The 25,118-nt window shown below is 34.5% G+C and overlaps 1 protein-coding gene and 1 pseudogene across 7 annotated transcripts in view; both read left to right on the forward strand.

Moving 5' to 3' along the window:
* Positions 1 to 25,118, forward strand: part of Klhl5 (kelch like family member 5) — a 68,000-nt gene that overhangs the window by 37,111 nt on the left and 5,771 nt on the right. For all 7 annotated transcript variants that reach the window (XM_078021197.1, XM_078021198.1, XM_078021199.1 and 4 more), the window contains 5 exons: positions 4,222 to 4,434; positions 13,785 to 13,971; positions 16,952 to 17,176; positions 20,643 to 20,805; positions 23,796 to 24,008. In XM_078021197.1, the coding sequence (XP_077877323.1) occupies positions 4,222 to 4,434; positions 13,785 to 13,971; positions 16,952 to 17,176; positions 20,643 to 20,805; positions 23,796 to 24,008 (1,001 nt within the window). The remainder of the gene's footprint in view (positions 1 to 4,221; positions 4,435 to 13,784; positions 13,972 to 16,951; positions 17,177 to 20,642; positions 20,806 to 23,795; positions 24,009 to 25,118) is intronic.
* LOC120892383 (small ribosomal subunit protein uS8 pseudogene) lies at positions 510 to 2,532 on the forward strand (annotated as a pseudogene).

Consider the following 25,118-nt stretch of genomic DNA (forward strand, 5'->3'; position numbering starts at 1 on the left):
TTTAACCTATTGGGAAGATTCAGTCTACCTATTTCATAAGCTTGATGTGAAAAAGCATTAAATGTTAATAAAAGTTTAACACTCAAAACTAGCAATTGGCCCATCATCTCCCCAGTCAGAAAAAGATGCCATCATCACATGGTCATCATCATCATTTAGGTTTACTCGTTCAACACAGTAGGGGTTTATGTGAGGAAACAAAAGCTTTCATAGAAAACCACAGTGTTTATGATTGGTTTTTCTCCCTGTGGTTGTAATCACTTCTCAGGAATGTTTCTTGTTTATGATCGTCACAGGGCCTCAAGTAAAAAAAATAAGAGATTGCACAATAGGACAATAATATACAGACTTAGCATGGTGGTAGGCTAATGTTTTTTAAATTAAGTCCTTTGAAAAATTTCCTGCTCAGTTTTTATCCTTCTTTGTAGATTTCTCATTTTAACCTTACACCTGCAGGTTCAAGTAACTTTTATGACAAGATTAATATAAATAAATGAAATACAGCTGGATTTTTTTCTTCCTAATAAGTTTATAATTTAATATCTCTTTCCTAGGAGAGTTTTATTCAGATGAAAACATTTGTATGCATTTAGGTCACTTTTTTTGTTTACATTAGAGATGTGATTGCTGCTTTAAGGCTTAGACATAAATTAAATTTGAATTACCTGGGTGTTTTTAAATTTTTCGTAGCCAGTTACTTGTGGTAAATTGTTTTCTCAAGATCATTATTTAACATTACTTAGTTTCAGCAGAGACATGAAATGGAATTCTAATAACAATAAGTAACTTAGAGGCAGATTGTCTGATTTGAATTGTTGCTATGGGAACTGAATAAAAATGTATAGCAAAATTCAATCTTCAATTTAAATAAATCCCTCAGTAATTTTATTTGCTTAAAAACTATTCCAAAGGGGAAAGAGCATAATGCTAGCAAGTGTTTGGTAGTGTGATATTTGTTTCATAAAATGGATTTAAAATATGAAGTAAGCATAATGTATGCTAGTGAAGTCAGCCAGTAATTCATAGGTGGACTGGACATGTTCCCTAGTGTTGCACAGGTACAAGGAGAAAAGGATAAGCACCTCCTTCTCAGAATCTGGGGCCTGGAAACTTTTGTTCTACTTCTGACTGCCATTAAACAGGACCTGGAGCAGACCATTTAATGTCTAGAAGAAGTTTGACTAGTTATTTCATTACAACTATTTAATATCATTATTTATTTGGAAAAACAAATGTAAATATTTAATTTAAAAATATTAAATTTTGTTTATCTACAAAATTATAAAAACATTGAATTCTGCAAACAAAAAGAGCTGCTTTAAAACAAAATTTATACTTTTGAAAAGCACTTTGTGTTTAAAATTGAGTTCAGTAGTATTTCATAATTTGTTGAAAAACTCAGGTTTTCACTTGATATAAATTATTCAAAAATGCTGTCTTTCCGCCACCTTTTTGTGCCACCATAATGGTGCACATGAATGTCCTGGCTGATGCTCTCAAGAACATCAGTAATGCCGAAAAGAGAGGCAAACGCCAGGTGCTTGTTAGGCTGAGCTTCAAAGTCATCATCTGGTTTCTACATGGTTACATTGGTGAATTTGAAATCATTGATGATCACAGAGCTGGGAAAATTGTTGTCAGTCTCACAGGCAGGTTAAACAAGTGTGGAGTGATCAGCCCCAGATTTGATGTGCAGCTCAAAGACCTAGAAAAATGTCAGAATAATCTGCTCCCATCCTGTCAGTTTGGTTTCATTGTATTGACAATCTCAGGTGGCATCATGGACCACGAAGAAGCAAGATGAAAACACACAGGAGGAAAAATCCTGGAATTCTTTTCTAAGTATATAAAACATACACAATAAAATGCCTCAGTGGAAAGAAATAAATAATATAAGAATGGAATTGGCAGCGTTCTGAAATATATGCATAAACAATTTATCAAAACCTTATATAATGGTCGTTTTCTCACTAATGAAAGGCAATTAATGCTATTTGTAAGTAGCAATAGTTACACTAATGTTATATAAATATGTTGATTATACTATACACCATAGCTTTAAACAAATGGAAATGCATATTATTCTGATATCTTCAGAAATTCACATGATATTATGTAATTAATATTTTTACAGGTAGCTATGTTATCTTTTTATATATATATATTTTTTCCAGTCATTGATGGACCTTTATTTAATTTAGTGATTTGTACGTGGTACTGAGAATTGAACCCAGGGCCTCACACATACCAGGCAAGTGCTCTACCACTGAGCCACCACCCCAGCCCCGCTATGTTATCTTTGCCCTTGAAATTTTTATTCCCATTTAGGCTATTTCCTACATTTTACTATTATCAGTAATAAAATAAAGAATCAATGTTATTGATTCATCTTTGTTTTACACTTACACAGTATTTATTAAGAATTAAACTGCAGGGCTGGGGTTGTGGCTCAGTGGTAGAGAGCTTGCCTAGCAAGCACTGGGTTCAATTCTCGGCACCACATATAAATAAAATAAAGGTCCACTGACAAAAAAAAAAAATATATATATATATATATATATATATATATATATAAGTATATGTATATGTATATGTAGAGAGAATTAAACCACAAGTGGAATAACTAGGTTGAGAATTTTAGCATTCTTGCTGTGTTATAAAATTATTTTACAATGTCAGTATACAGTTGAGTAAGTACAGTTTGCTTGAAGCAATTCCAGCAATGAGATTATATTAAAAGCTATTTCTGAAAATGATAATCAATCATTTAAAGTAGATTAATTTGGGTATGTTTTAACAAATCATGATGAATTGGGGCAACTGAATTTAATTAATTATTCATAAATGGTTTTCCTCTTAAGAATTTCTGCTGAAAGGGATATCAACCCAAGATGTATTTTAGATAAGTACCTCAGTCATATTATCACAGGCTAAATAGAAAATGAGTCTCATTCTTATATAGAAGATAGCTATTGATAGACCTTATCTGTAGCTCTAATTTAAACGGCCTTAGTAATTTTACTAAAACTCTGCATGCTGAGTCAGGGATAACACATTAAGAAGTATAAGAAAAACATTAAAGGACATATGTCTAACATTTGCATTTATATTTTTTCCTTTTTTTGCATTTATATTTGATGATATCTTATAACCTTTCAAATAGGTGAGTAAGTTTTCCTTCTCTCCAGATTATTTAGCACAATAACCTATAAAGGTTATCTCAAACCTAAATGCATTTCTAGCTCCCATTTCAAATTCTAGCCAGGATTGAATCACTTTCAGTCTAAGGTCCTTGTCCTACTACATTCTAGGTTAGCACTTTTGCTTTGGTTCTTTTTCCTATGAACCAAAATAACTTTACATAAATCATATTAGATAAAATAAAAATTTTTGAAACAGATCTAAAACTCTGGATGATCTTAGAAATAACATTAAAACAATCTTAATGGCTAATTTGGTTTTAGAATAAACTTGAGGACAAATACTCTTTAATCTAGAACAGTCCTGGGAAATCTGGCCAGCCTGGGCGGCATTTTTGAATAAGAGAAGTAACATCATGCTCACCCAGGTTAATTTGGCTTTACTATTACCTAAATTCTTCAGCAATCACAAATCCAAACTAATTCCTGATGATAGAGTATCATGCAGATCAATGTCTAATACCAGGTTTGTTTATTTGTTTCCTATTTTCCTTCAAAAAACTTGCAGATACTATTCCCTAACTTGGACAAAGCAATACCTAAGTGTCACAAGTTCATTTTAAAAATGCTGTAAATGATATAAACCATAATTTTTAAAATTTATGTTTAGCAACATAATGGTGACTTTTATTTGTTTGGCTTGGTTGTTTTGTTTTGCTTTGTTTGCAGTACTAGAGATTGATCCCAAGGGTACTCTACCAGCTACCTCAACATGCCCAACACTTTTTATTTATTTGTTTATTTTTTGAGGCAGGGTCTTGCTAAATTGTGGAGGCTGGCCTCAGACTGCCTGAGTCCCCCAAGTTGATGGGATTACATAGACATTCACTATTGCACCCAGCTCGTAATTTCAGTTTAAAAGTTTCTTTCTATTGTTTCTTTTTATAGTAAGTGGTGACACATTGTAAGGTCTAAAGTATAAATCATGTTTGGGTACCTAATACAAAAACTTGTAGTTTCTTTTAAATAAACTGTGATGGCCAGAGGAACCATATTACTTATTTGCTGTTTTTCTGTTTAGGAACATTTCATGGAAGTAATCAGAAACCAGGAATTTGTATTACTGCCAGCCAGTGAAATTGCAAAGCTCTTGGCCAGTGATGATATGAACATTCCAAATGAGGAGACAATATTGAATGCACTTCTTACTTGGGTCCGTCATGATTTGGAACAGAGACGGAAAGACCTCAGTAAACTTTTGGCTTATATTAGGCTACCTCTTCTTGCACCACAGGTAATTAATAAATACTTCTTTATAGGTTTTTTCTTTGCTTGTTCTATCAAATTTTTACATATATTCCTATAAAACATATAGGTGAAAAGATAATAAGCTAATAAGATTCTTCTTACCTAACTTGCATCAATTAAAATTCTTGATTTTGAATTTATAATTTTGACTCAGCTACAAACCTATGTTACCAGTTGGAGGAGAATTAGTAACAAAAGAAACACTGGACTCTAAAAACCAGAAAATTTAGATTAGTTCATTTGCCTCACATTTATTAAGTATCCACTAAATACCTAAATTCTATCTATATGCAGATTAATTGAATTAATCTAAGATTAATAAGATATGATGATAGTTCCACCTGTGACATTTTAAAATTCTGTGACTTGGCATATTCTCACACTACAGTTTCTTTGTCAAGTGGAGATAACATCCTTTCTGACCATCTCACAGGATTATTATGAGGGTCAGAAATGTGTTCTGTGAAATAGCATGTGCTATAAATAAGATTACCTTACTTGTATTAATCTTGAAAATGTATTCCTGTTATTGTGAGTGAAAGTTACTCTTTATAACTACCTTACAGAGACAAAAATCAATGCTGATGCTTTATAAGAAAGACTTTCATCTTTTTAAGTGGGATATTGTATGAACATACAGTCATGAGACTACATGAATTGATGGTAATTCAGGAAAAATAACAATAAAAATATTTCTTATGAAATCAGATTTAAAGAAAGTAGGGGTTTTTTTTTTTTGCTTCTACCTAGTAGAATTTCTTTTCTAGATGAAATAAAATCTGAAAAAAAATCCCATTATATTTTGAAAAGAATCTGTGCAATTAAGTGAGACCTTTAGAATATCTATTATCCTGGATACTGCTGGCAGTCATGTCCATAAGTTGTTAAGAGTTGAAAGCACTTACAAGATCATTTAGTCCAACATCTGTGGTACAAATGAAGTAATAAACCAAAAAAGTAAGACTCTGTGTTCAAAATCACAAAGTGATTTCTGCCCTTCTGCACTGTGGTTTTATTTGTCTTTGCTCCTTGGCTATCATCACAGAGCTAATGAGAGGTAGAGGTGGGAGTCAAATCCAAATAAAGTTCTATGCCACTGAACAATTCTGCCTCTTGAATGCACCATGTGTAAAATTGCTGGGTGGAGGAAAGGATATCAGGTGGTGTAATAAATAGGTCCAAACTAAATCAAATTATAACATATATATATCATATATATATATGATTATAATATATATTATATATATGGAGAGAGAGATAAAGATTGTGATAAATGGATGGAACATGAAAATAATAGGAGTAGCCCACCACAAGTGATGGTGGAGAAACAGGGGATCTCTTTCCTAAAGTGAGCCACATAATCTGTACCATGAGTTAGCTACCAAAAGAGGGGCACAATACCCAGGGGGGATAGGAGATTGTACCTTGTTATGGAGTCATGAATGAATATATTATGTTCTGGAATCTGAAGCTAGTTCACATGGCTAGAGTATAGAAATAAAGTGAGGTCGTGTCAAAATATGAGGTGGGAGAGGGATATGGACCAGATCATGAAGACCCTCTAGTCATGCCAAGGAATTTTAATTTTGTCCTAAAAGCAATGATGAAGCACTAAAGAAAATGACATAACTGATTTTACTTTGGAAAGATTGCTGCAAACACATTGCAGAGAGTGGATCCAGGGGGTCAAAACTAGAAACCCATTAGCAGGGTTTTTGGAGTTCAGCCAAGTGAAATAGGCACTCTGGCAGAGGAAGTAGAGAGTTACCAGACTCAAGAGCTGTCTAGAAGGTCAAGTTGACACATCTTAATGACTCAATGGTAGAAATTAAGGAGGGCCCAAGATGATTCTGATTGGTGCAGTAGGTTAGTAAAGGTGCTGTCATTTGAATCAAGAAATACAGGATGAAGAGCTAATTTGGGTTATGGAGTGGGGAAGGAAGTGGGAAAATCATATTCCCAAAGCTTCTAAGTGCCTTTAATCCTCTTAGAGTCTAAGGGGAAAAAAAATTGAAAACTACTTACTTAGGTTGTTGAAGCCAAAGCCAAGAGAACAACACAGGCCAAGAAGAACACAAGAGTGCTAGGGATGGAACCTGAGGAAGCACTGTTTTACTTGGCTAAGTAACTATAGAGTGCTATTAAAAACTGATTCCAAGTTCAAGAAGGAAATGTTAACATCAGAGAAGACAAAATAGGAGGAGAAATCCCCTGTCTTGCTTCAGTGGTTCTCCAGGTGATCCCCAGCAGAAGGGAGTTGACTCAGAACCTCCTGGGGACTTGTTTAGAAAGCAAATTATTAGGTCTCACCCCAAAACTAGTGAATATGAATCTCTGTGGGTGGGGCCAAGCAAACTGCCTAAGAAGCCTCTGTGGCTTTGATGCATCTTCAAGTTTGAATACCAGTGAGGTGGAAGGAGTGAAGACATTGTGGGCATGATGCCTTGTATACTCTAAACTGTTACTTTACCTTTTTGTGCAACATTTTTTTGCTGAGGGGCTTGCCCTTCCAGCATTGACTATGGGGAGCTTGAGAGCGCAGTGAAACCCCTCCAGAGATCGTTTCAGAGAACTGGGTCTGCTTTATTGAGCAGCAAAAATAGCGTTTTACAGTGGGTATGTGCCACTTTAAATATAACAGTCATGATAGGCCAGAGGTGATACACAACTTATCATATTATGGGAGTTCAGACACCAAGAGTTCAGGAACTGCCACATAGGCTCACCTTATACCAATAGGGGAATAACTTCTTGTCAAAGGAGCAAGGAAATGGTGCTTACCACTGTTCTGGCAGCACTTTGTCCCAAAACACAGCGTTCTATGTTAGGACTTCCCTGATGCACAATGAGCAAGATAAGCATTCCCCCCTGAGGGTCCAGAGTCAGGCCCACCAACAGTTTTTCTTTTCTACAGTGATAATACTAAATATGTTACAGTATTGTGACACTTAGAAATACTGGCAGTGGTTTATTTCCCTTGATAAAAGTGAAGAGCAAGGCTGCAGAATTATTAAGTAGTAAAGTTTTGAGGTAGAAACTAAAATCAATCATGCAAAAATGTTGAATTGTGTTGTGTTTTATTTTTAAAGGTAGGAAAATATGAGAGTTGCTAAAATTATTTAAATAATAAATGACTGATATTTCTAAAATTTAGATTAGGTTTAGTAACCTAGAAAATTTTACTTTGAAATAGTTTTTTACTCATGATACCAACTAAATGAGGTTTTACTATACTACATTAATATGAAGCAGTATTTGACCTAATGAAAGTGTTCTATTTACATTTAGTGTCTCCAACAGTAGATCTTTAAAATGATGTAGGAAATAATTTGTATAACTGTAATCCTCTATCAAATGATCATTTTAGTGTGGCTTTAAAAAGCCACAATAATCGAAAAGACAAGTGTTTACCGTCAGTTTATTTTACTTTTGCCTGGAGTGTTATTAAAAATGGATTCCAAGTTCAAGAAGTAGGGACTGTGCATGTTGTCAGATGCGACAAAAACATTAGGAGATATATCTCCTCAGTATATATAGATACATTGATACATTATTTAAAAGATCTTAACATTGGAATTGTTAAATGTTCCCAGTGGTAGCCTGAATTATAAGTATGTTGGTCTCTACTGTTCTGTTCTCAGTTTTCATTATGTTTTTTACTTAAAGTCAGAAATTTAAAATGAATTAGTATTATATTCACAAGTTTTAGAAACCAAAACAATTTTTAAAAGTCTTCAGAATTCATAACTCATTCACATTCTATTTGTGTTGACAGTTTTAGAGAAATTCCATATGGTAATGTGGCAAGCAAGTGTGAGAGTGAAGATAAAAATTTACAAAATGATAATGTTTCTCTTCTATTCCAAATGCTTTCATCTTAATAATTTGCCATTCTCTCATGGCAGAGAAGCCACTTAGAAGAGTATGTGAGAATCTGTATTTTATAATTCTGTCTTAGTGCCTTTTTTAGATACTGGGGATTGAACATTGGGGTGCTCTGCTGTTAAGCTACATACACAGCCCTTTTGTTTTTTTATTTTGAGACAGAGTCTCACTAAGTTGCTGAAGTGGACCTTGAATTAGCAATCCTCCTGTCTCAGCCTAAGAAACAAGTCTCATGGACTGGAACTGTGGCTTAGTGGTAGAATGCTTGCCTAGCACATATGAGGCCCTCGGTTTTATCCTCAGTACCACATAAAAATAAATAAATAAAATAAAGTATATTTTTAAAAAAAAGAAAGAAGTCTCATGACCTACCCTAGAGTGTAAATTCTGATATTAATTATTCCATGATTCTTCTGTGCAAACAAAACAGTTATGCTAGCCACAGAAGACATTAGTGAATATATGTTAGGTTGGCTCATTTAGATTAATCTCACTGTTCATATTACTTCTGTTCTAATTATTTTTACTCCTTTTAAAGATTGAGTAGATTTTGTAATAATTGGGATTCAAAGTAAAATATATTTTTTAGCATGTTGACAGGCTATATAATTTATTAATAGATGGAATTAACCATATTTGAGTAAAAAGATTAGAAAAAATAGAAAAAAATAAAGCCATGAATATAAGAATCAAATGGAAAATAATAGATATTATTCAAAAAATTATTCAGAAAGCAATAAAGAAGCCTGGTGTGGTAGCACATTCCTATAATCCCATCGATACAGGAAGCTGAAGCAGGAGGATTGTAAGTTTGAGGCCAGCCTGGGCTACTTGGCAAGACCCTGTCCCAAAAGAAAAATTAAAAGGCTGGGGTTATAGCTCAGGGGTAAAGTACCTCTGGGTTCAATTCCCAGGACCACACACACACACACACACACACACACACACACACATACACACATACACAAACACACAAACACAAAGTTAAGAATAAAAATACCATATGACCCAGAAATTCTACACATAGATTATCTACCTAAGAGAAATGACTTGCAAATAAACTTTCTTAGCATTATTGATAATAGCTCCAAACTAGAAACAACCTAAGTGTCCATCAACTGATGAATGAATAGATGAAAAGAGATGTAGCCATATTCAACAATAAAATACTGATAAATGCTACAACATGGACAAACATCAAAAACAAATTAAGTGAAAGAAACAAGACACAAAGACCACATATTGTAAAATTTTATTGATATGAAATATCCAGAAAAGCGGATGTATAAAATATCGAGGTGATGAAAATGTCCCCAAACCATTTTGTGGTAATGGTTTTACAACTAGGTAGATTCACTAAAAACCATTGACCTGTTTGCTTGAAATGAATTAATTATGATAATTCAAATATGCTTTAATTGTAAAATTATAAAGAAATATATTGTCAAATACAAGCTGGCAGTGTATCAAAATGATAATACACTATGTCCAGGGAGACCTTTTTCCAGGGATGATTTTTTTTCATTAATACACCAAAATATTTTATTATCAAACATCTTTTTTAAAGTTTTCATAACTTTATAAGTTATTATAATGAAGATGTATTGTGTACTTGAAATTTGCTACGAGAGTAAATCTTAAGTGTTCTCACTACACACGAAACAAGGTAACCATATAGGGTGACAGATCTGTTCATTAGCTTATTGTGATAATCACTGCACAATGTATACCTGCATCCTGTTGTATACCTTAAATAAATGCAATTTTTGTTTGTCAATTATTACTCAGTAAAGCTGAGGGAGAGAAAAAAGAACAAATCCATGAGTAGATATAATTTCTGGATATAGAGAAATGCTAACAAGCACAAAGAGAAATCATCAGGAAGGATGCTATTTTTCCCTGCTACCTAGAAGAGAACAAGGAAGATATCAAGTGGTTGCTGAAGTCTGCCTAGTAAAGGCTGGAGCCAGGACATTGTAGAACTGAGATGAGTCCTAGACAATGAATTGCACTACAGAGCTCTATGTGCTAAAGATTGGAGCTAACATGACTTGGGGATTTTAGTGCTGATAAACTTGAAGTGACACCACTATTTCTATTTTTTTTCTCTTCCACATTTTACAATGCATCATTCATTCTGATAGTTCATTCACGTTGCTAATAGCCCTATACAAAGTGCAGGTATTGCCAATGAAGGGCCAGTGCAGCGTGTGAGCCATCACTGTCTAATCAAAGAAGACACACATGGCATTAAATCTAAATAGCTACATAAAAAAGAAAAGAAATAGCTGAAACTAATTTTCATGTCATTTAACCCTGTATGTTCAAAATATTATCATTTTGATATGTGATCAATAGAAAAATTAACAAGATATTCTTTGTATTTCATAACGTATTGTCTGGCATAGTTGGTACTAAGTGTTAGCTCTTTTGTGTGTGTGTGTGTGTGTGTTAGCTCTTTCTATCATCAGATTTAAGCTTAATCACATCCTCATCTGCAAAGCACTCATTACATCAATAACTTTGAAAGAGAAAGTAATATAATTGATAACAGGTATTTGGAAAAAATTTTGCAACCAGTCTTAATTTGAAACTCTAAATCAGGAAGAGGAGACAAACTTAATAAAGATGGATTGCCTGACACTATATCACTGATTATCCTAACTAATAAAACAATAACACATGTCAGTTAAGACCAGGAATGGGGATGCTCCATTTTACTCTATTTATTTAAACATTGCTTTGAAGGTTTTTACAAAGTAATAATAAAATAACTGGTGTTCACATAGAAAAAGATGTTAAACTCTTCCTCTTTGATGATAGTTATGATTGTATACATAATAATAGAGGGTAATCAGGGAATGTGGTAAAGTAGCAGGTTAAAATACAAGTGTAAAATAATCAGAAGGCTGACTTTCTTCCAGCAAAATATAAACATGAAAATTTTAAGATATATACCCAATAGCAAAAAGAAAATAAAATATTTAGGAATGTATTTAATAAAAGTAGGGCATAAGACTCATGTGAAGAAAGCTATACAACAAATGGAAAGACTTCTTAAACAGAACACATTAATATCAAAATATAAACTCAAAATTAATAAAGAAATTTAGTGCAGTTCACAACAGAATACCAAAAGAATCCAGATGATGAGAAGGAATTGGATAAAACCATCTTAGGTTATATGGAAAACAAGGACTCCAAAATAGCCAAGCAAACTGTGAAAATTAACAGTGAGGGGAGACTTATATCAAATAATAGAATATGCTATAAAGACTCTGCATAAAAACACAATATTAGAATAGAAGTAGGCAAATAGATCAATAGAACAAAGAATCAAAAAAGATATGAGGGGATGGGGCTCAGTGGCAGAGCACTTGCCTAGCACATGTGAGGCACTGGCTTCAATCCTAAGCACCACATAAAAAATAAAATAAAGACATGCTGTCCATCTACAACTACACATACACACACACATTTTTTTTTTTTTAAGATACGAGATCTGCTTTTGAGGCTGTAATATATGACCAAGGTTCAATTCATTTGGAAATGGAGTGGATTTTTTAATAAATGGTATAGGTGCAAAACTGTCTTTATCTGGAAAAAAATAAAAATATTCCTCCACTTGTTCTATGTCACATGAACCAATGGCCTCAGTGAAAGAGATAAAGCAATGAAATTTTGCCAGATAATCTAGGAGGCTACATGTGCAAAGTGAAATAAAAGCACTCTCTAACTAGACTGGAAATTCTGAAACTAAGAAAAAATGACACATATTTGACCTAAAAATAAAGATTGTTTATAGGCCAAAGTATTATGAAACAACCTTAGTAGACAATGCAAAATCTAGAAAAATACAGATGTTTATATGTGTGTGTGTGTATGTGTGTGTGTGTGTGCGCGCGTGCGCAAGCATGTATAAGGGAGAGAGAAAGAACTCTTCAAAATTTCTCATCAAATTAAAAGCAATGGAAAAAAAAAAAGAGGCAAAGGGAGAAATAAAATTTACAAGTGGCCAAAATATAAAAAGATGTGCATGAGAGGGAAATGTGCTACCATTGGCAAAATGAAAAGAACTAACACTACTTCCTGGCAGGAATGTTGTGCTCATAGCTGGTGCAAAGATGAATTAGTACAGCCTCTTTGGAAAGTATTCTGATGTTTACACATCTTTTATATTTATATACACCTTTTGAACTGCCCGAGGGCATCAGCACTTGTATATGTTAAGGTGTATGTACACACACTGGAAAAAAAACAATGTTCATAATAATAAGATGGCTATAAAATTTTAGTATACCTGTTAGTTATTTATAAGAATACATCTGAACAGTATTTCTTTAGGAAGACTTGAAGAATATTTCATGAGATATTGTTAAATAAAAATGATAAGATGCAGCAAAGCATATAATAAAACAAATAGCAAAAGAGAAACCACATGCCACACACACGTATGAGAATTATGTCAGCAGAGGACTGTTAAGTAGGAGAAAGAAATGAAAAGATGCACATAGGTTGTTGGTCGGGCAGTGAGGAGTTGCACAATAGGGAGGCATGATGGAGAGCCCAGCACAAAAGGAAAATAGTCATTTTTAAAAGACAGGTTATAACAGTTTTTGTGCATTTACATAAAATAAGATTCAGTCAAGCACGAGGATGGTTAATTTTTCTTTTAGAGTAATCACAGTTCTTTGTCCTTTGAGAAATCGGTAAGTTGTTTTTTGGTGGTAGTATTTGTACATCATTTAAAGAAGTCTGGTAAGTGCAGAATAATTAGTCAACACCCACTTAGTATTTCTCAGTTAAAGTTATTTCCAATTATAATTGTAATGTGATTTATGTTGGAAAATCTGGAAATTATAGAAAAATAATAAAAAGATTAATTAATATATGTATATAATAAATAGACTTTTCATTGTTCTTTAATAAAAAAATTTGGTTAAAAAAATTACTTATAAAGTACCAGCATTCCCACTACCCAAGAATAAGTGCTATTAGGTTCTTAGCTGGGTACAGTGAAGCATGTCTGTAATCCCAGCAGCTTGGGAGGCTGAGGCAGGAGGATTTCGAGTCCAAAGCAGCCTCAGCAAAAGCAAGGCACTAAGCAACTCAGTTGAGACCCTGTCTCTAAATGAACTATGAAATAGGGCTGGGGATGTGGTTCAGTGGTTGAGTGCCCCTGAGTTCAGTCTGCACTACCCTCCCCCCCAAAAAAAGGATCTTAGAGTACATCACATATGCTCTTCAATTTTTGCCTTTCAATGACATTTAAAATGAAAATCTTGCAAATGTTACATGTTTTAGTTTCAAATGTGTTCAAATTTGAATTTTTGTTTTCAAAAAACAGGATAATTTCCATTCAAAAGCGAGTATCATTTATTCTTTCAACCTTACTGTTTTCTTGGTCATTCAGTATATATATATATATATATATATGTCATTCATTTCTAGTTCCTGGCAGACATGGAAAATAATGCACTTTTTCGGGATGATATAGAATGTCAGAAACTCATTATGGAAGCAATGAAGTATCATTTATTACCAGAGAGACGACCCATGTTACAAAGTCCTCGGACAAAACCTAGGAAGTCAACTGTTGGTACATTATTTGCAGTTGGAGGAATGGATTCAACAAAAGGTATTTATTTGGAAGAACAGAAAAAGAGAAATTTTAATAAGTAATAATTATGACCAAAGAGCTCTTTGGAGAAATGGCTGGTTGCAGGACAAGGGCAAAAAAGAATTACAAGATAAGCCTGTAACATAACTCTAGTGCCAGAAAGAAAGTGCTCAAAGAATGATGGAAACAGGTCAGTACTCACAGCAAGCAGTTTATAGGGGCTACCACTGTCTAAATCTGGGGTAATTTGGGTATCAAATAATAGACTTAAGAGACTGAGGGAGGAGGATCACAAGTTCAAGGCAAGCGTCAGCATATTTGCGAAGCCTTCAGCAACTTAGCAAGATCCTCTCTTGAAATAAAAAATAAAAAGGACTAGGGATGTAGCTCAGTGGTATAGTTCCCTGGGTTTTATGCCCAGTACAAAAATAATGATAATAGTAAAGGAGTATAACTAAATACATTGGTAAATGTCTGAATCCATGCTGATAAAGAAGGGAGAGGAAAGTTTTTTCTTTATAGTAGAAGTGCCAACTGTTAGGTGCAAAAGGAAAGATAGGATTTAAAATGTTGCCATTTAGCAGCCATCAAAATCCAAATTATGAAATGTTCCAAAATCAAAACTTTTCAAGTGTCATGTTGGTTCTCCAAATGATGGAGGTGCTCTTCATCTCATATTTTCAGATTGAGGACGCTCAACCAGTAAAGTCAATCAGTCAATCAATCAGAAACACTCAAATCAGAAACACTTCTGGTCCCAAGTATTTTATGTATCAGTCAAGAATCCTCAGTGTAAGCCAGGCATGGTAATGCATGCCTGTAATCCAACTAGTAGGGAGGCTGAGGCAGAAGGATCACAAGTTCAAGGCCAGCCTCAGTCTCAAAATAAAAATAAATAAAATTAAAAAGGGTTAGGGATGTAGCTCATTGGTAGAGTATCCCTGAGTCCAGTCCCTAGTACTGCAAGAAATGAAAGGAAAAAGGAATTATCAGTGCATGGTAAGACTGATGGGTAAAAAATTTGAGAAAAGGATATTTAGACTCAAAGTACCTCCTAGCCACATACTTATTAGATACAAAGGGTAAAATAGTATCTTTACAATGGAGAGCACTGGCACACATCCACTTAATCATCCACTTAATCAAAGATAATGTTGCCAGTAATGAGAATGAGCGGCAGCATGTGCCTCTTATAGGATGCACTGTGAAAAACTCAGCAGCACACCTGTGGTATTCTTGTGAAAAGTCTATAACCTGAATTCAATCATGAGGAAAAAACAAATCTAAGTTGAGAGACAGTCTACAAAATAACTTGTCTATCTGTAGTTTTCAAAAATGTCAGTGTTGTGAAATACAAAGTAAAAAATAAAAAGATTCAGACATTGTCCTTGACTGTTTTTCCTACAAGGGGTTTTTCATTAAACATTAACAATTTACATTCCACAGCTGAATCATTGCATTTAGAGCAAACAGGTTTATTCTTTAGAAGTAGTTGCATTAATTGGGAAAGTCATGTTTTTTCCTTCATACTTAATGGTCATATGAGAAGTCGCAACTATACTTATTAAAGGAATACAAAGACAAACCAGCCCATTCCCAGAAATATACTGTGCTCCTCCAGAGGATGGACACCTTGCGCCATCCACCTTAGTAGGGCCTTGCCATTGCCTGAGTCAGGGGAGGGGCGAAGCATTTTTCCTATCTCTGGTTGTATACAAAGTATATTCACACCAATTTGTGTCTTCATACATGTACTTTGGGTAATAATGATCATCACATTCCACCATCATTTCTAACCCCATGCCCCCTCTTCCCTTCCCACCCCTCCGCCCTATTGTCTATTCCTTCCATGCTCCCTCTCCCTACCCCCCTATGAATCAGCCTCCTTATATATGGGAAAACATTCAGCATTTGGTTTTGGGGGATTGGCTAACTTTACTTAGCATTATCCATCCATTTACCTGCAAGTGCCATGATTTTATTCTCTTTTATTGCTGAGTAATATTCCATTGTGTATATATATATGCCACATTTTTTTTTTTATCCATTCGTCTATTGAAGGACATCTAGGTTGTTTAGGGCATCTTAGTTTAGCTATTGTGAATTGTGCTGCTATAAACATTGGATGTGGCTGTGTCCCTGTAGTATGCTGTTTTTAAGTCCTTTGGGTATAAACCAAGGAGTGGGATAGCTGGGTCAAATGGTGGTTTCATTCCCAATTTTCCAAAAGATCTCCATACTGCTTTCCATATTGGCTGCACCAATTTGCAGTCCCACCAGCAGTTATGAGTGTATACCCCACATCCTCGCCAACACTTATTGTTGTTTGTATTCATAATAGCTGCCATTCTGACTAAGGTGAGATCATTTTTGAAGTGATAAATTACATAAACTCTTACATGAAATAATCTAAGCATATGAATAGAATTTCATTATTGTGAAAAAGTTATAAAGAAAGATCACTCACATTCAAAAGTATTTTTGAACAGCTACTATTAGAAAGGATTCTGTTTGGTGCTGTGAAGAAAACAGATGGAAAGAGACTTGTGAAGAAAACAGATGGAAAGTCTTCTTCACATCGTCAGTGGCCTCCATGTAGCTGAGTCCAGTAATACCTTTTAGTCTTTGTCTTAACTTGCTTCTCTCAAGAGCATTGATGATGTTAGCCAGCCTCCCTGCTACCAGCGTTTTACCTTTGCCTTGCATGACACTAACCTCCTCTGCTTTTCCTCCCACTTCTGGCCATAGTTTCTCAGTCTCCTTTGACAGCTAATCCTTGCCCACTTTACCTTTTAATTCTGGGCCTGGCGTATGCCCTGGAGAATGGTAGGAGATGAGGTCATGGATGTAGGAGGACCCCGATATTGCAGGGGCTTCATGGGATACAAAGTATTGTTCTCAATGCTAATAAAAATTATTCTTTTGTATGCATAATTTTATAAAATAGTCAATCATAGAGGCATTTTCATTCACATAATTTCTGCATATTACTGTTAAGGAGCAACAAGCATTGAAAAATATGATCTGCGTACAAATACATGGACTCCTGTGGCAAATATGAATGGGCGGAGGCTACAGTTCGGTGTTGCAGTGTTAGATGACAAACTGTACGTGGTTGGAGGGAGAGATGGACTGAAGACTTTGAATACTGTAGAATGCTACAACCCCAAAACAAAAACTTGGAGTGTGATGCCTCCAATGTCCACACATAGGCATGGCCTTGGTAAGTATAGCTGCAAATTCACTATACTGTCATACATCTGCTGCCATGGTATTTTATATTCTATACCAGGTAGAAGACAACCAACATAGCAGCTGAGTTGGTAGTAATCAACCACCAAGCAATTGTTCTCATACTCCTGTTATCTGAGAAGCAGAAGCAGAGAAAACAAGCACATACACAAGTATGACAGCAGCCAGTGCAGGTAAAACCATATCTGAGGGGTTTAGGGTAGCAGCATGGTCGAAGCCACCTTTTCACAGAAGTGTTCTATGTTTGCAGTTAGTTTTACCTAACCTCATTTAAATGCTTATTTTAAAATATTAGCATTATTATTTTTTATATTTATGTAACCCCTGGTTTTTAAACAGAAATGGAATAAAAACCCAGAAGAATTTTCAGGTGGCACAGAAAATGTAGTAAGAAAGATTTTAATTTTATCACTCAGTAATTTACTGAACATGATTAGCATATACTGTTTGCCCTGCTCTTTCTTCTATGTGTTACACAGATGAAGACACTGTCTTCACCCTCAAGGAACTGAGGGTTCGTTCTAAGATGCATGGAAGAGAAGTTAGGGACCTCGTTTTTCTCAGTGAAATAGGATAACAAGTTGTTTTATGAGAATGAAGGAGGTAGAATTAAAACTAGATGGGACTTAAAAGGTGTGTGCATATCACCCAGCTTTTACTGCATAACAAACCAGTCCAAAATGGAGAAGCTTAAGGCAACAACCATTTATTTGGCTCATAGGTCAAAAGAACAGTTTTTCTGGGTTAGGCTGCCTTGGATGATCTCTACCAGGTTTTCATAAATGTGTGGTGGGCTGGCAGGTTGACTAAATGATCTGAGATTGCCTTATTCACATGTCTGGTAGTTTTAGGCAGGTTGTTGACCTGGCCAATAGCAGCAACTGCCCATATGACTCTAATCCTTCAGCACATTAGCCCTGTGTTCCTTCACATGGTGGCATCACAGGCTTTTGAAAGCAGCAGGAGAATGTAAGCCACAGTGCTCAAAATTTCAGGCCTCTACTTGCATTATATTTGCTAATGCCTCACTGACTAAGACAAGTCCCATGGGCAAGCCTAGGTTTAAAAAGTAGAGAAATAGATTCCTGTTCTTCATGAAAAGACCTACAGTCACATTGCAAAAAGATGTAAATTCAGAGAATGAAGAATCAGTGGCTTTATAGTCAGTTTATCAGATTAGAAAAGGTTTATAATAGTTGGAATAAAGAATTTTATAGGTCACTATAAAAGATGGATGCATAGTAATGAAAGCACAGTTGAATTTAGCTAGCATGGTATATACTCAATTTATTAAATTAATACTAGGCACCAGTGTAGATAAAGGCTGCTCAAAAAAGCCAATAGCCACTAATAAATGCTATCTAGGAATAAAGACTGATGTGGGTACAGGAACAAGAAAACAGCAAAGGGACAAGGAATTCTACTAGTTAGTAATTAGGTTTCAGTGAAAGATAATATATTAAGTTTCAGTACAGGAGTAAAAGCCAAAGAGTTGGGCTAAGGGACACTGAAAGGGGGAGTTTAAAATTAATTATATGAAATGTAACAAAGAAAACTGTAAAACAGTACTCTGAAGTCCATAAGATCAGCTAATTCATAGGCACAGAATAGGAACATGTATCTTAAGAACAAATCAGATTTATTCATTTTTGTTTTGTTTTGTTTGTGCTGCTGGAGATCAAACCCTTGGCCCTGTAAATTCTGAGCTACACCTCTAGTCTCTGAATGAGACTTATAAATTTGGATTTACTATAAACAAGGGTTGATAGTTTAATTCAACTACATACTTCTTCTACCATGTAGAGAGAAATCTAATTCTAATTTAAGGTAAATATAGTACATAGAATATAATGATTCATGATTTGTACCAACTGGATTGTGCATGAAATGCTATCATGAGTTCCAGGTGCCATATGAAAGACATTGTGAACCATAGCAAGTTAGAGGATGATAGTCAATAGTTTAAATGTCTTCTTTAAGTCCTAATTCAAAATTTTTGTTTCATTTATTCAAAACAACCTTGGTTTTACCTTAATAATAAGTAAATTTTATAAATTTGAACTCACTTTATTTAAGAAACACTCCCTTTATCTCTTCATATGTGAAAATTACATGAAGAGTTCATTTGAAAAAAAGCTTCTACAACTAAAATTTCTTTCTCAAAGCTATTGTTTAAGAGGTTGGACTAGGAGGACTCTTTTTCCTTTACACATTGATTAATTATATATTACATGTTTTCATAGTACATCTAAAATTGGATATGTTATATAAAATTGGCAATATATAAATATTATAAATATATACCCATACACATATATATGTAATCTCCAGTAGTCAGCACTGTGGGGCACAAAACATGATATAAAAAATGAGTGAAATAAAATGTTACTTTGGGTTACGCATGAAAAACAAATATTTTAATCTTATCTAACCATGATCTCACAAATTAAAATATATTTGTATTATAAAAAGTTTTTTGCCCTCGAGTTTTTTACCTCACCTGGCCATAATCATGTCCTACCTCTTTTCAAAACCCTCTATTGGCTCTTCTTCTCATTAAGAGTAAAATCCAAAGTCCTCAAACGAGGTCAGTGTACTTATTTCTGACTGCCCTGTGTGATGTGACTCTGCACTCTTCCTCCTCACCTACACTCACCCCCTCAGTCTCCCTGCCCCGCCAAACTGGCCACGCGCTGTACCTCACACACACCGAGCATTGCTCTGGGCCTTTGCTTACGCTGTTCCTTCTACTTCATCTTCTCTTCCCAAAGATAACTCCATGTCTGATCTCCTAACTTCATTCACTCATGAGCTCAAATGTCACCTTATCAGAAAAGTCTCCCTTGGCGCTCTCTACCCTTTTATTTTGCTCCTTATCGTGCCTGTGTCTTAAAAATATAAGGTCCAAATGGGTCTTACATTTTCAGGAGACACAAAACAGATATTTTTTACAACATCTGACAAGTTCTATTAAATGTCTGGCACTTAGTAGAAACCCAATAGATAATTGTTGAATCCAACTTGACTCCCTGGCAGTGAATCAATCAATTGGCTTATAACAAATCTAACTATAGTAAAGTATTATTAATTTGAATTAATAGGGGGAAAAGAATAAATTTTTTTTCAAATATGTCTTAAATCCAGAATTTAAAAAAAATATTTTTGGCACTGTATCTGATATAGTTTTAAATTAACTTTCCACTGTCATGCCTGGAAATAATAGTTTCTAAAAGCTTTAAGAGCAGAACTACAGTGCTATTTTATCCCTACCCACCTACCCACTAAGAGGAGCAATGAGGAAGGCAAATATCTAAAGTACAGATTTTTGATTGGTTACATTTATATGTCTAAGGTGTATTGTCCTTGGAGTTCAGCTTACATGTGATGTTGGCAGCAAATATTCTTGGCAGTCATCACCTCTCCCTGTCTGTCTGTAGGTGTGGCTGTGTTGGAAGGTCCCATGTATGCAGTAGGCGGGCACGACGGCTGGAGCTATCTGAACACAGTAGAAAGATGGGACCCTCAGGCTCGTCAGTGGAACTTTGTTGCCACCATGTCCACCCCCAGGAGCACAGTTGGTGTGGCAGTACTAAGTGGCAAGTAAGGAAGTGCTTAAAATTCATTAAAACATGATACCTGAAATTTATTAAGCAGTTACCATTTCCAGTTTAAAGAAATGCATAAATACTTCCAAGTGATTTAAAGAAACTTTTTAAACAATGACTCTTTTTATATTTTTAAAAACAAATGAAAGCCCATCATTGGGCTTTCATTCTAATGTGCAAATGCTGTCCATTTTTAATCATCATTTAGAGTGAAGAGATTGTTATGTAAATAATCCATATTAAAGTTTAAACCAAAAGGTCAAAACTAAGGGAAGACTTGAGTTGTTTTTTGTTTTTTTTTTTCTCTTTTTTCATATTTTCAGATTCTTTGGCTGACTCATCTACCAAGTAGCTATTAAAAATGTAAATAATACTGTAAAAATCTGATGATTTATATATATACCTTTAAAAGTATATGGTCTTTTAAAAGTAGGGCAGTCTGTTTCTATGTTTCTCTAAAACTTTCTTCTGTCTTCTCTACTGACTTGTCTTTAATTTGGCTCCTCATCTTTCAAAACTTGGTAAACTGGCAAAACCAGAATGGATTTGGAAGGAGGCTCTCTCTTGCCTCTCATCTGCTATAAATAAACTGATTTAGATAGACCTTCACCCATATTTCCTGGTTATTCAAAAACTAAATGTGTAACTTTTTCACTCCTTTCATCTGTAAAATGAAGCCCTCCATGAATGTTAAATAGAAATTTTTGTTGCATTCATTTTGTATTATTATTTCCTGAAAGAGAAGAAATTAGAAAATAGAAACCTAGAATTGTTAGTAGAATTGTATTTTAAGAAAATACACACATCTGCTCTCCTTACCTCTCCCTTCCTTTATTTTAGCTAAAGAAATAACTTACAAATGTGTCACTATGTATCTTTACTAACTTTGATACAAACATCAACCATTGCAAATCTGAAAATAAGAAAGAAGAAGAAAATTAAAACAGTCCCTTGTTTGTTTAGACCTTTTTTTTTTGAAAGAGAGAGAATTTTTAATATTTATTTTTTAGTTTTCGGCGGACACAACATCTTTGTTTGTATGTGGTGCTGAGGATCAAACCCAGGCCGCACACATGCCAGGCAAGTGTGCTACCGCTTGAGCCGCATCCCCTTGTTTAGACCTTTTGGTTAAACTTCAGGGATTAGTTTGTTGGGTGAATTTTTGTTCAATGTCAAGTTTCTGAGCTCTTATTTCTAATAGAGGACAAAGAAACAACCACCTTCTTTCTTTAAAACCTGATTTCCAGAAATAAAAATAACTTACTTCCTTACCTTTCTTTGTCCCCTAATGATAAGTCAATATTTCACATTTTACCTGCTGGAAATTTAATTAATTGAATATAATTGATACAGCCTTGAATAACTTCCTCTTTTTACTATCTTACCTTATTTTATAATGTTCAATGGAACAAATGTAGTTGTGTTTATGTTTTATGCGATACATTCTATATCTTAAAAGTTTCCAGAATATTGAATTTTTCCTTTCTATGGTATTTGACAGAAAGAAGCTTTACTTAGACTTTCTTCTCTCATCAGGCTACCTCTAAATTGTTGTTAAGATATTTTTAACAGTAATATCTTAACTTTATTTTAAGTTCAAGTTTAAATTTTATAAAAATGATATAGAAGAATAACTCAGTTTTCAAGAACATCCTGCTTAGTTCTGTTTTCTTTTGGTTATCTAGTAGTATGAGAAAATCCTGATTCACAGATAAAAGGTTGAAATGGCAATAGTTATTTTAATTACTAATTTAATTGGAGTCTCAGGAGACTCTTCCATTAGATTGCTCAAATAATTTGAAAGTAGTAGGAAAATTTTTGTTCTAAGTTGAATATCAAACAGTATCAGCCAACTACTTGCATTCTTGATCATAAATTTAAAAGTCTGTGAAGATCTAAATCTTATTCTAAAATACATAGTTCAATATTATCACAAGTTGATGGGCTGGGGTTGTAGCTCTGTGGTAGAGTACTTGCCTAGCACATATGAGGGCACTAGGTTCAATCCTCAGCATCACATAAAATAAATAAATAAACAAGTTGACATAATTTCCTGTTTTTATTGTAGTAGATACTGTCATGTGAGAAGAGAAATGAGTTCTAAATCTTGCATGGAATTTAATTGAGTCAGCTGATATTTTTGAAAATTAAAAATTCTATCAAAAACTTTAATTTCAAATGAACCATTTTGGGAATACCCCTGCCCCATTCATCTATAAAATCTATTCTTAGAAGACAACTTTAAAACCATTGCTTGAGATAATGATTCTTCATGAAATGTTAACAACACATTTAATTCTTAATATTAACTCAGTATAAATGTTGTTTGTACAATTTTAAGATCTGCTAAAAATGCTGTTTTCTAAAAGAACACAAATAGAGACAATTTTTCTTTAAATACTTATACCATGCTTACTACATGCTAAGCACTGTAATTATTAATAATACTGTGATATCATGCTTATAGATGATGAAATTGAGGCACATAGAAATTAAATAAATTGTCCACAATCACAAGGAGTAAGTGAAGAAACTATCATTCAAATCCAGATAGTCTGGTTCAAGAATTCATGCTCTTTATCACTGGACTATATCATTTTTACAGGGAAGACCCATGGTAGAGGGCCCCAAAGCCTTCTCCATGTGTGTGTTTTATCTATTCTAAGACACATTTTTTTAACATCTCTAAAATTACAATGCCTGTTGCAGTCAATGGTGACTTATCAAAGAGATGGCAGCTATTAAATAGTTGTCACTGCTTTCATGTGCAGTTATGTTTTCTTTTTCATGTATACAGGGTGATATATAACATATACAAGTGTCATTTAATTGTTAGATGTCTTATTTCTTAATGGCACATAAATTGACAGTGTCTCTGACAACTGGGCATCTTAATTCAATGAAATACCATAAGAATAGCAATTCTGTCTTAAGGAGAGCAACAGCACTATTTCTTATTTATCATTTCTTGTGTTCTTTTTACAGACTTTATGCAGTTGGTGGTCGTGATGGAAGTTCTTGTCTCAAATCAGTAGAATGCTTTGATCCTCATACTAATAAATGGACACTGTGTGCACAGATGTCAAAAAGGAGAGGCGGCGTAGGAGTAACAACCTGGAATGGATTGCTGTATGCTATTGGAGGACACGATGCTCCTGCATCCAACTTGACTTCCAGACTCTCTGACTGTGTGGAGAGGTAATTTTCTGAGAAGGAAAACTAGGGGGAAAAATCAAATATAAGACTCTAGTACCTCCAGGAAAATTGATAACTCTACTGAATATCCGTCATATGCAGAATGGTTCTTTGGGAGTTCTGTAGGCATGGATTGTCTCCTCTAGCCATCTCTTCTTCTGTCTGCCAGCAGCCTACTCAGATTCTTTTCTCATCATGTTACTGCTACTTACTTAAACTTTACCTTAGAATTGATTACATAAATTATTAATTAAAGCATATGGCAAACATTTATTTTGTGCCTGTTTTGTACTGGATACTATACCTACTAAGAAAAGGAGTTTAATGAAGTTCAGAGAGAATGAGCTAGAGGCTGGAACCTAAATAAAAAGTTAAAAGGATAGAGACATTTCTGACATATTTGTATACAAAATGAAATAATATAAAATTTTAAAAGGCTAATAATATCTCTCTCTTTTTTTTTTTTATGTGTGTGGTCCTGAAGATCAAACACAGGGCCTCACACATGCTAGGCAAGGACTCTTCCATGGAGTTATATCCCCAGCCCTCTGCAGCCCTTTTTAGTTTTTATTCTGAGACAAGGTCTCACTCAGTTGTCCAGGCTGACTTCAAATTTGTACTTCCCCTGACTCAATCTCCTGAGTCACTGGAATTACAGGTGTGCACCACTGCACCCAGCAGAGGCTAGTAACAGATCTTAAAAAGCTTAATCAAGTCATTCAAACTGTTTACACAAAGCTCAACTTTGGGGCCAGAGAGCCTAATACTGGGAGATTTGGATGGTACATGAGGTACCATGTCATACATTCATTCTAGTCTAGGAATGAAGAGTATTGAATGCATTTTAGAGGTAGAATCAACAGAAGCATGTATGAACTCTCTAAAGCAGAAAATAATGTGGCTCATACAGGAAACTGAAAGGCAGCCATTGTGGCCAGAGAGCAAAGAACAATGGAGATAGCGACAGGAAAGAGTTGGAGTGGATGGGGACAGATTATATAGGGTCTTGAGACATTATAAAGGATTTTGATTTTAAAGAGGAATTGGAAGTTAATGAGTGCCCAAGAAACAAGGACTTGATCATATTTTTTAAAGATGAGGGTGATTTATTAA

This window comes from Ictidomys tridecemlineatus, chromosome 9 (assembly GCF_052094955.1).
Source record: "Ictidomys tridecemlineatus isolate mIctTri1 chromosome 9, mIctTri1.hap1, whole genome shotgun sequence".
NCBI classification, from domain to species: domain Eukaryota; kingdom Metazoa; phylum Chordata; class Mammalia; order Rodentia; family Sciuridae; genus Ictidomys; species Ictidomys tridecemlineatus.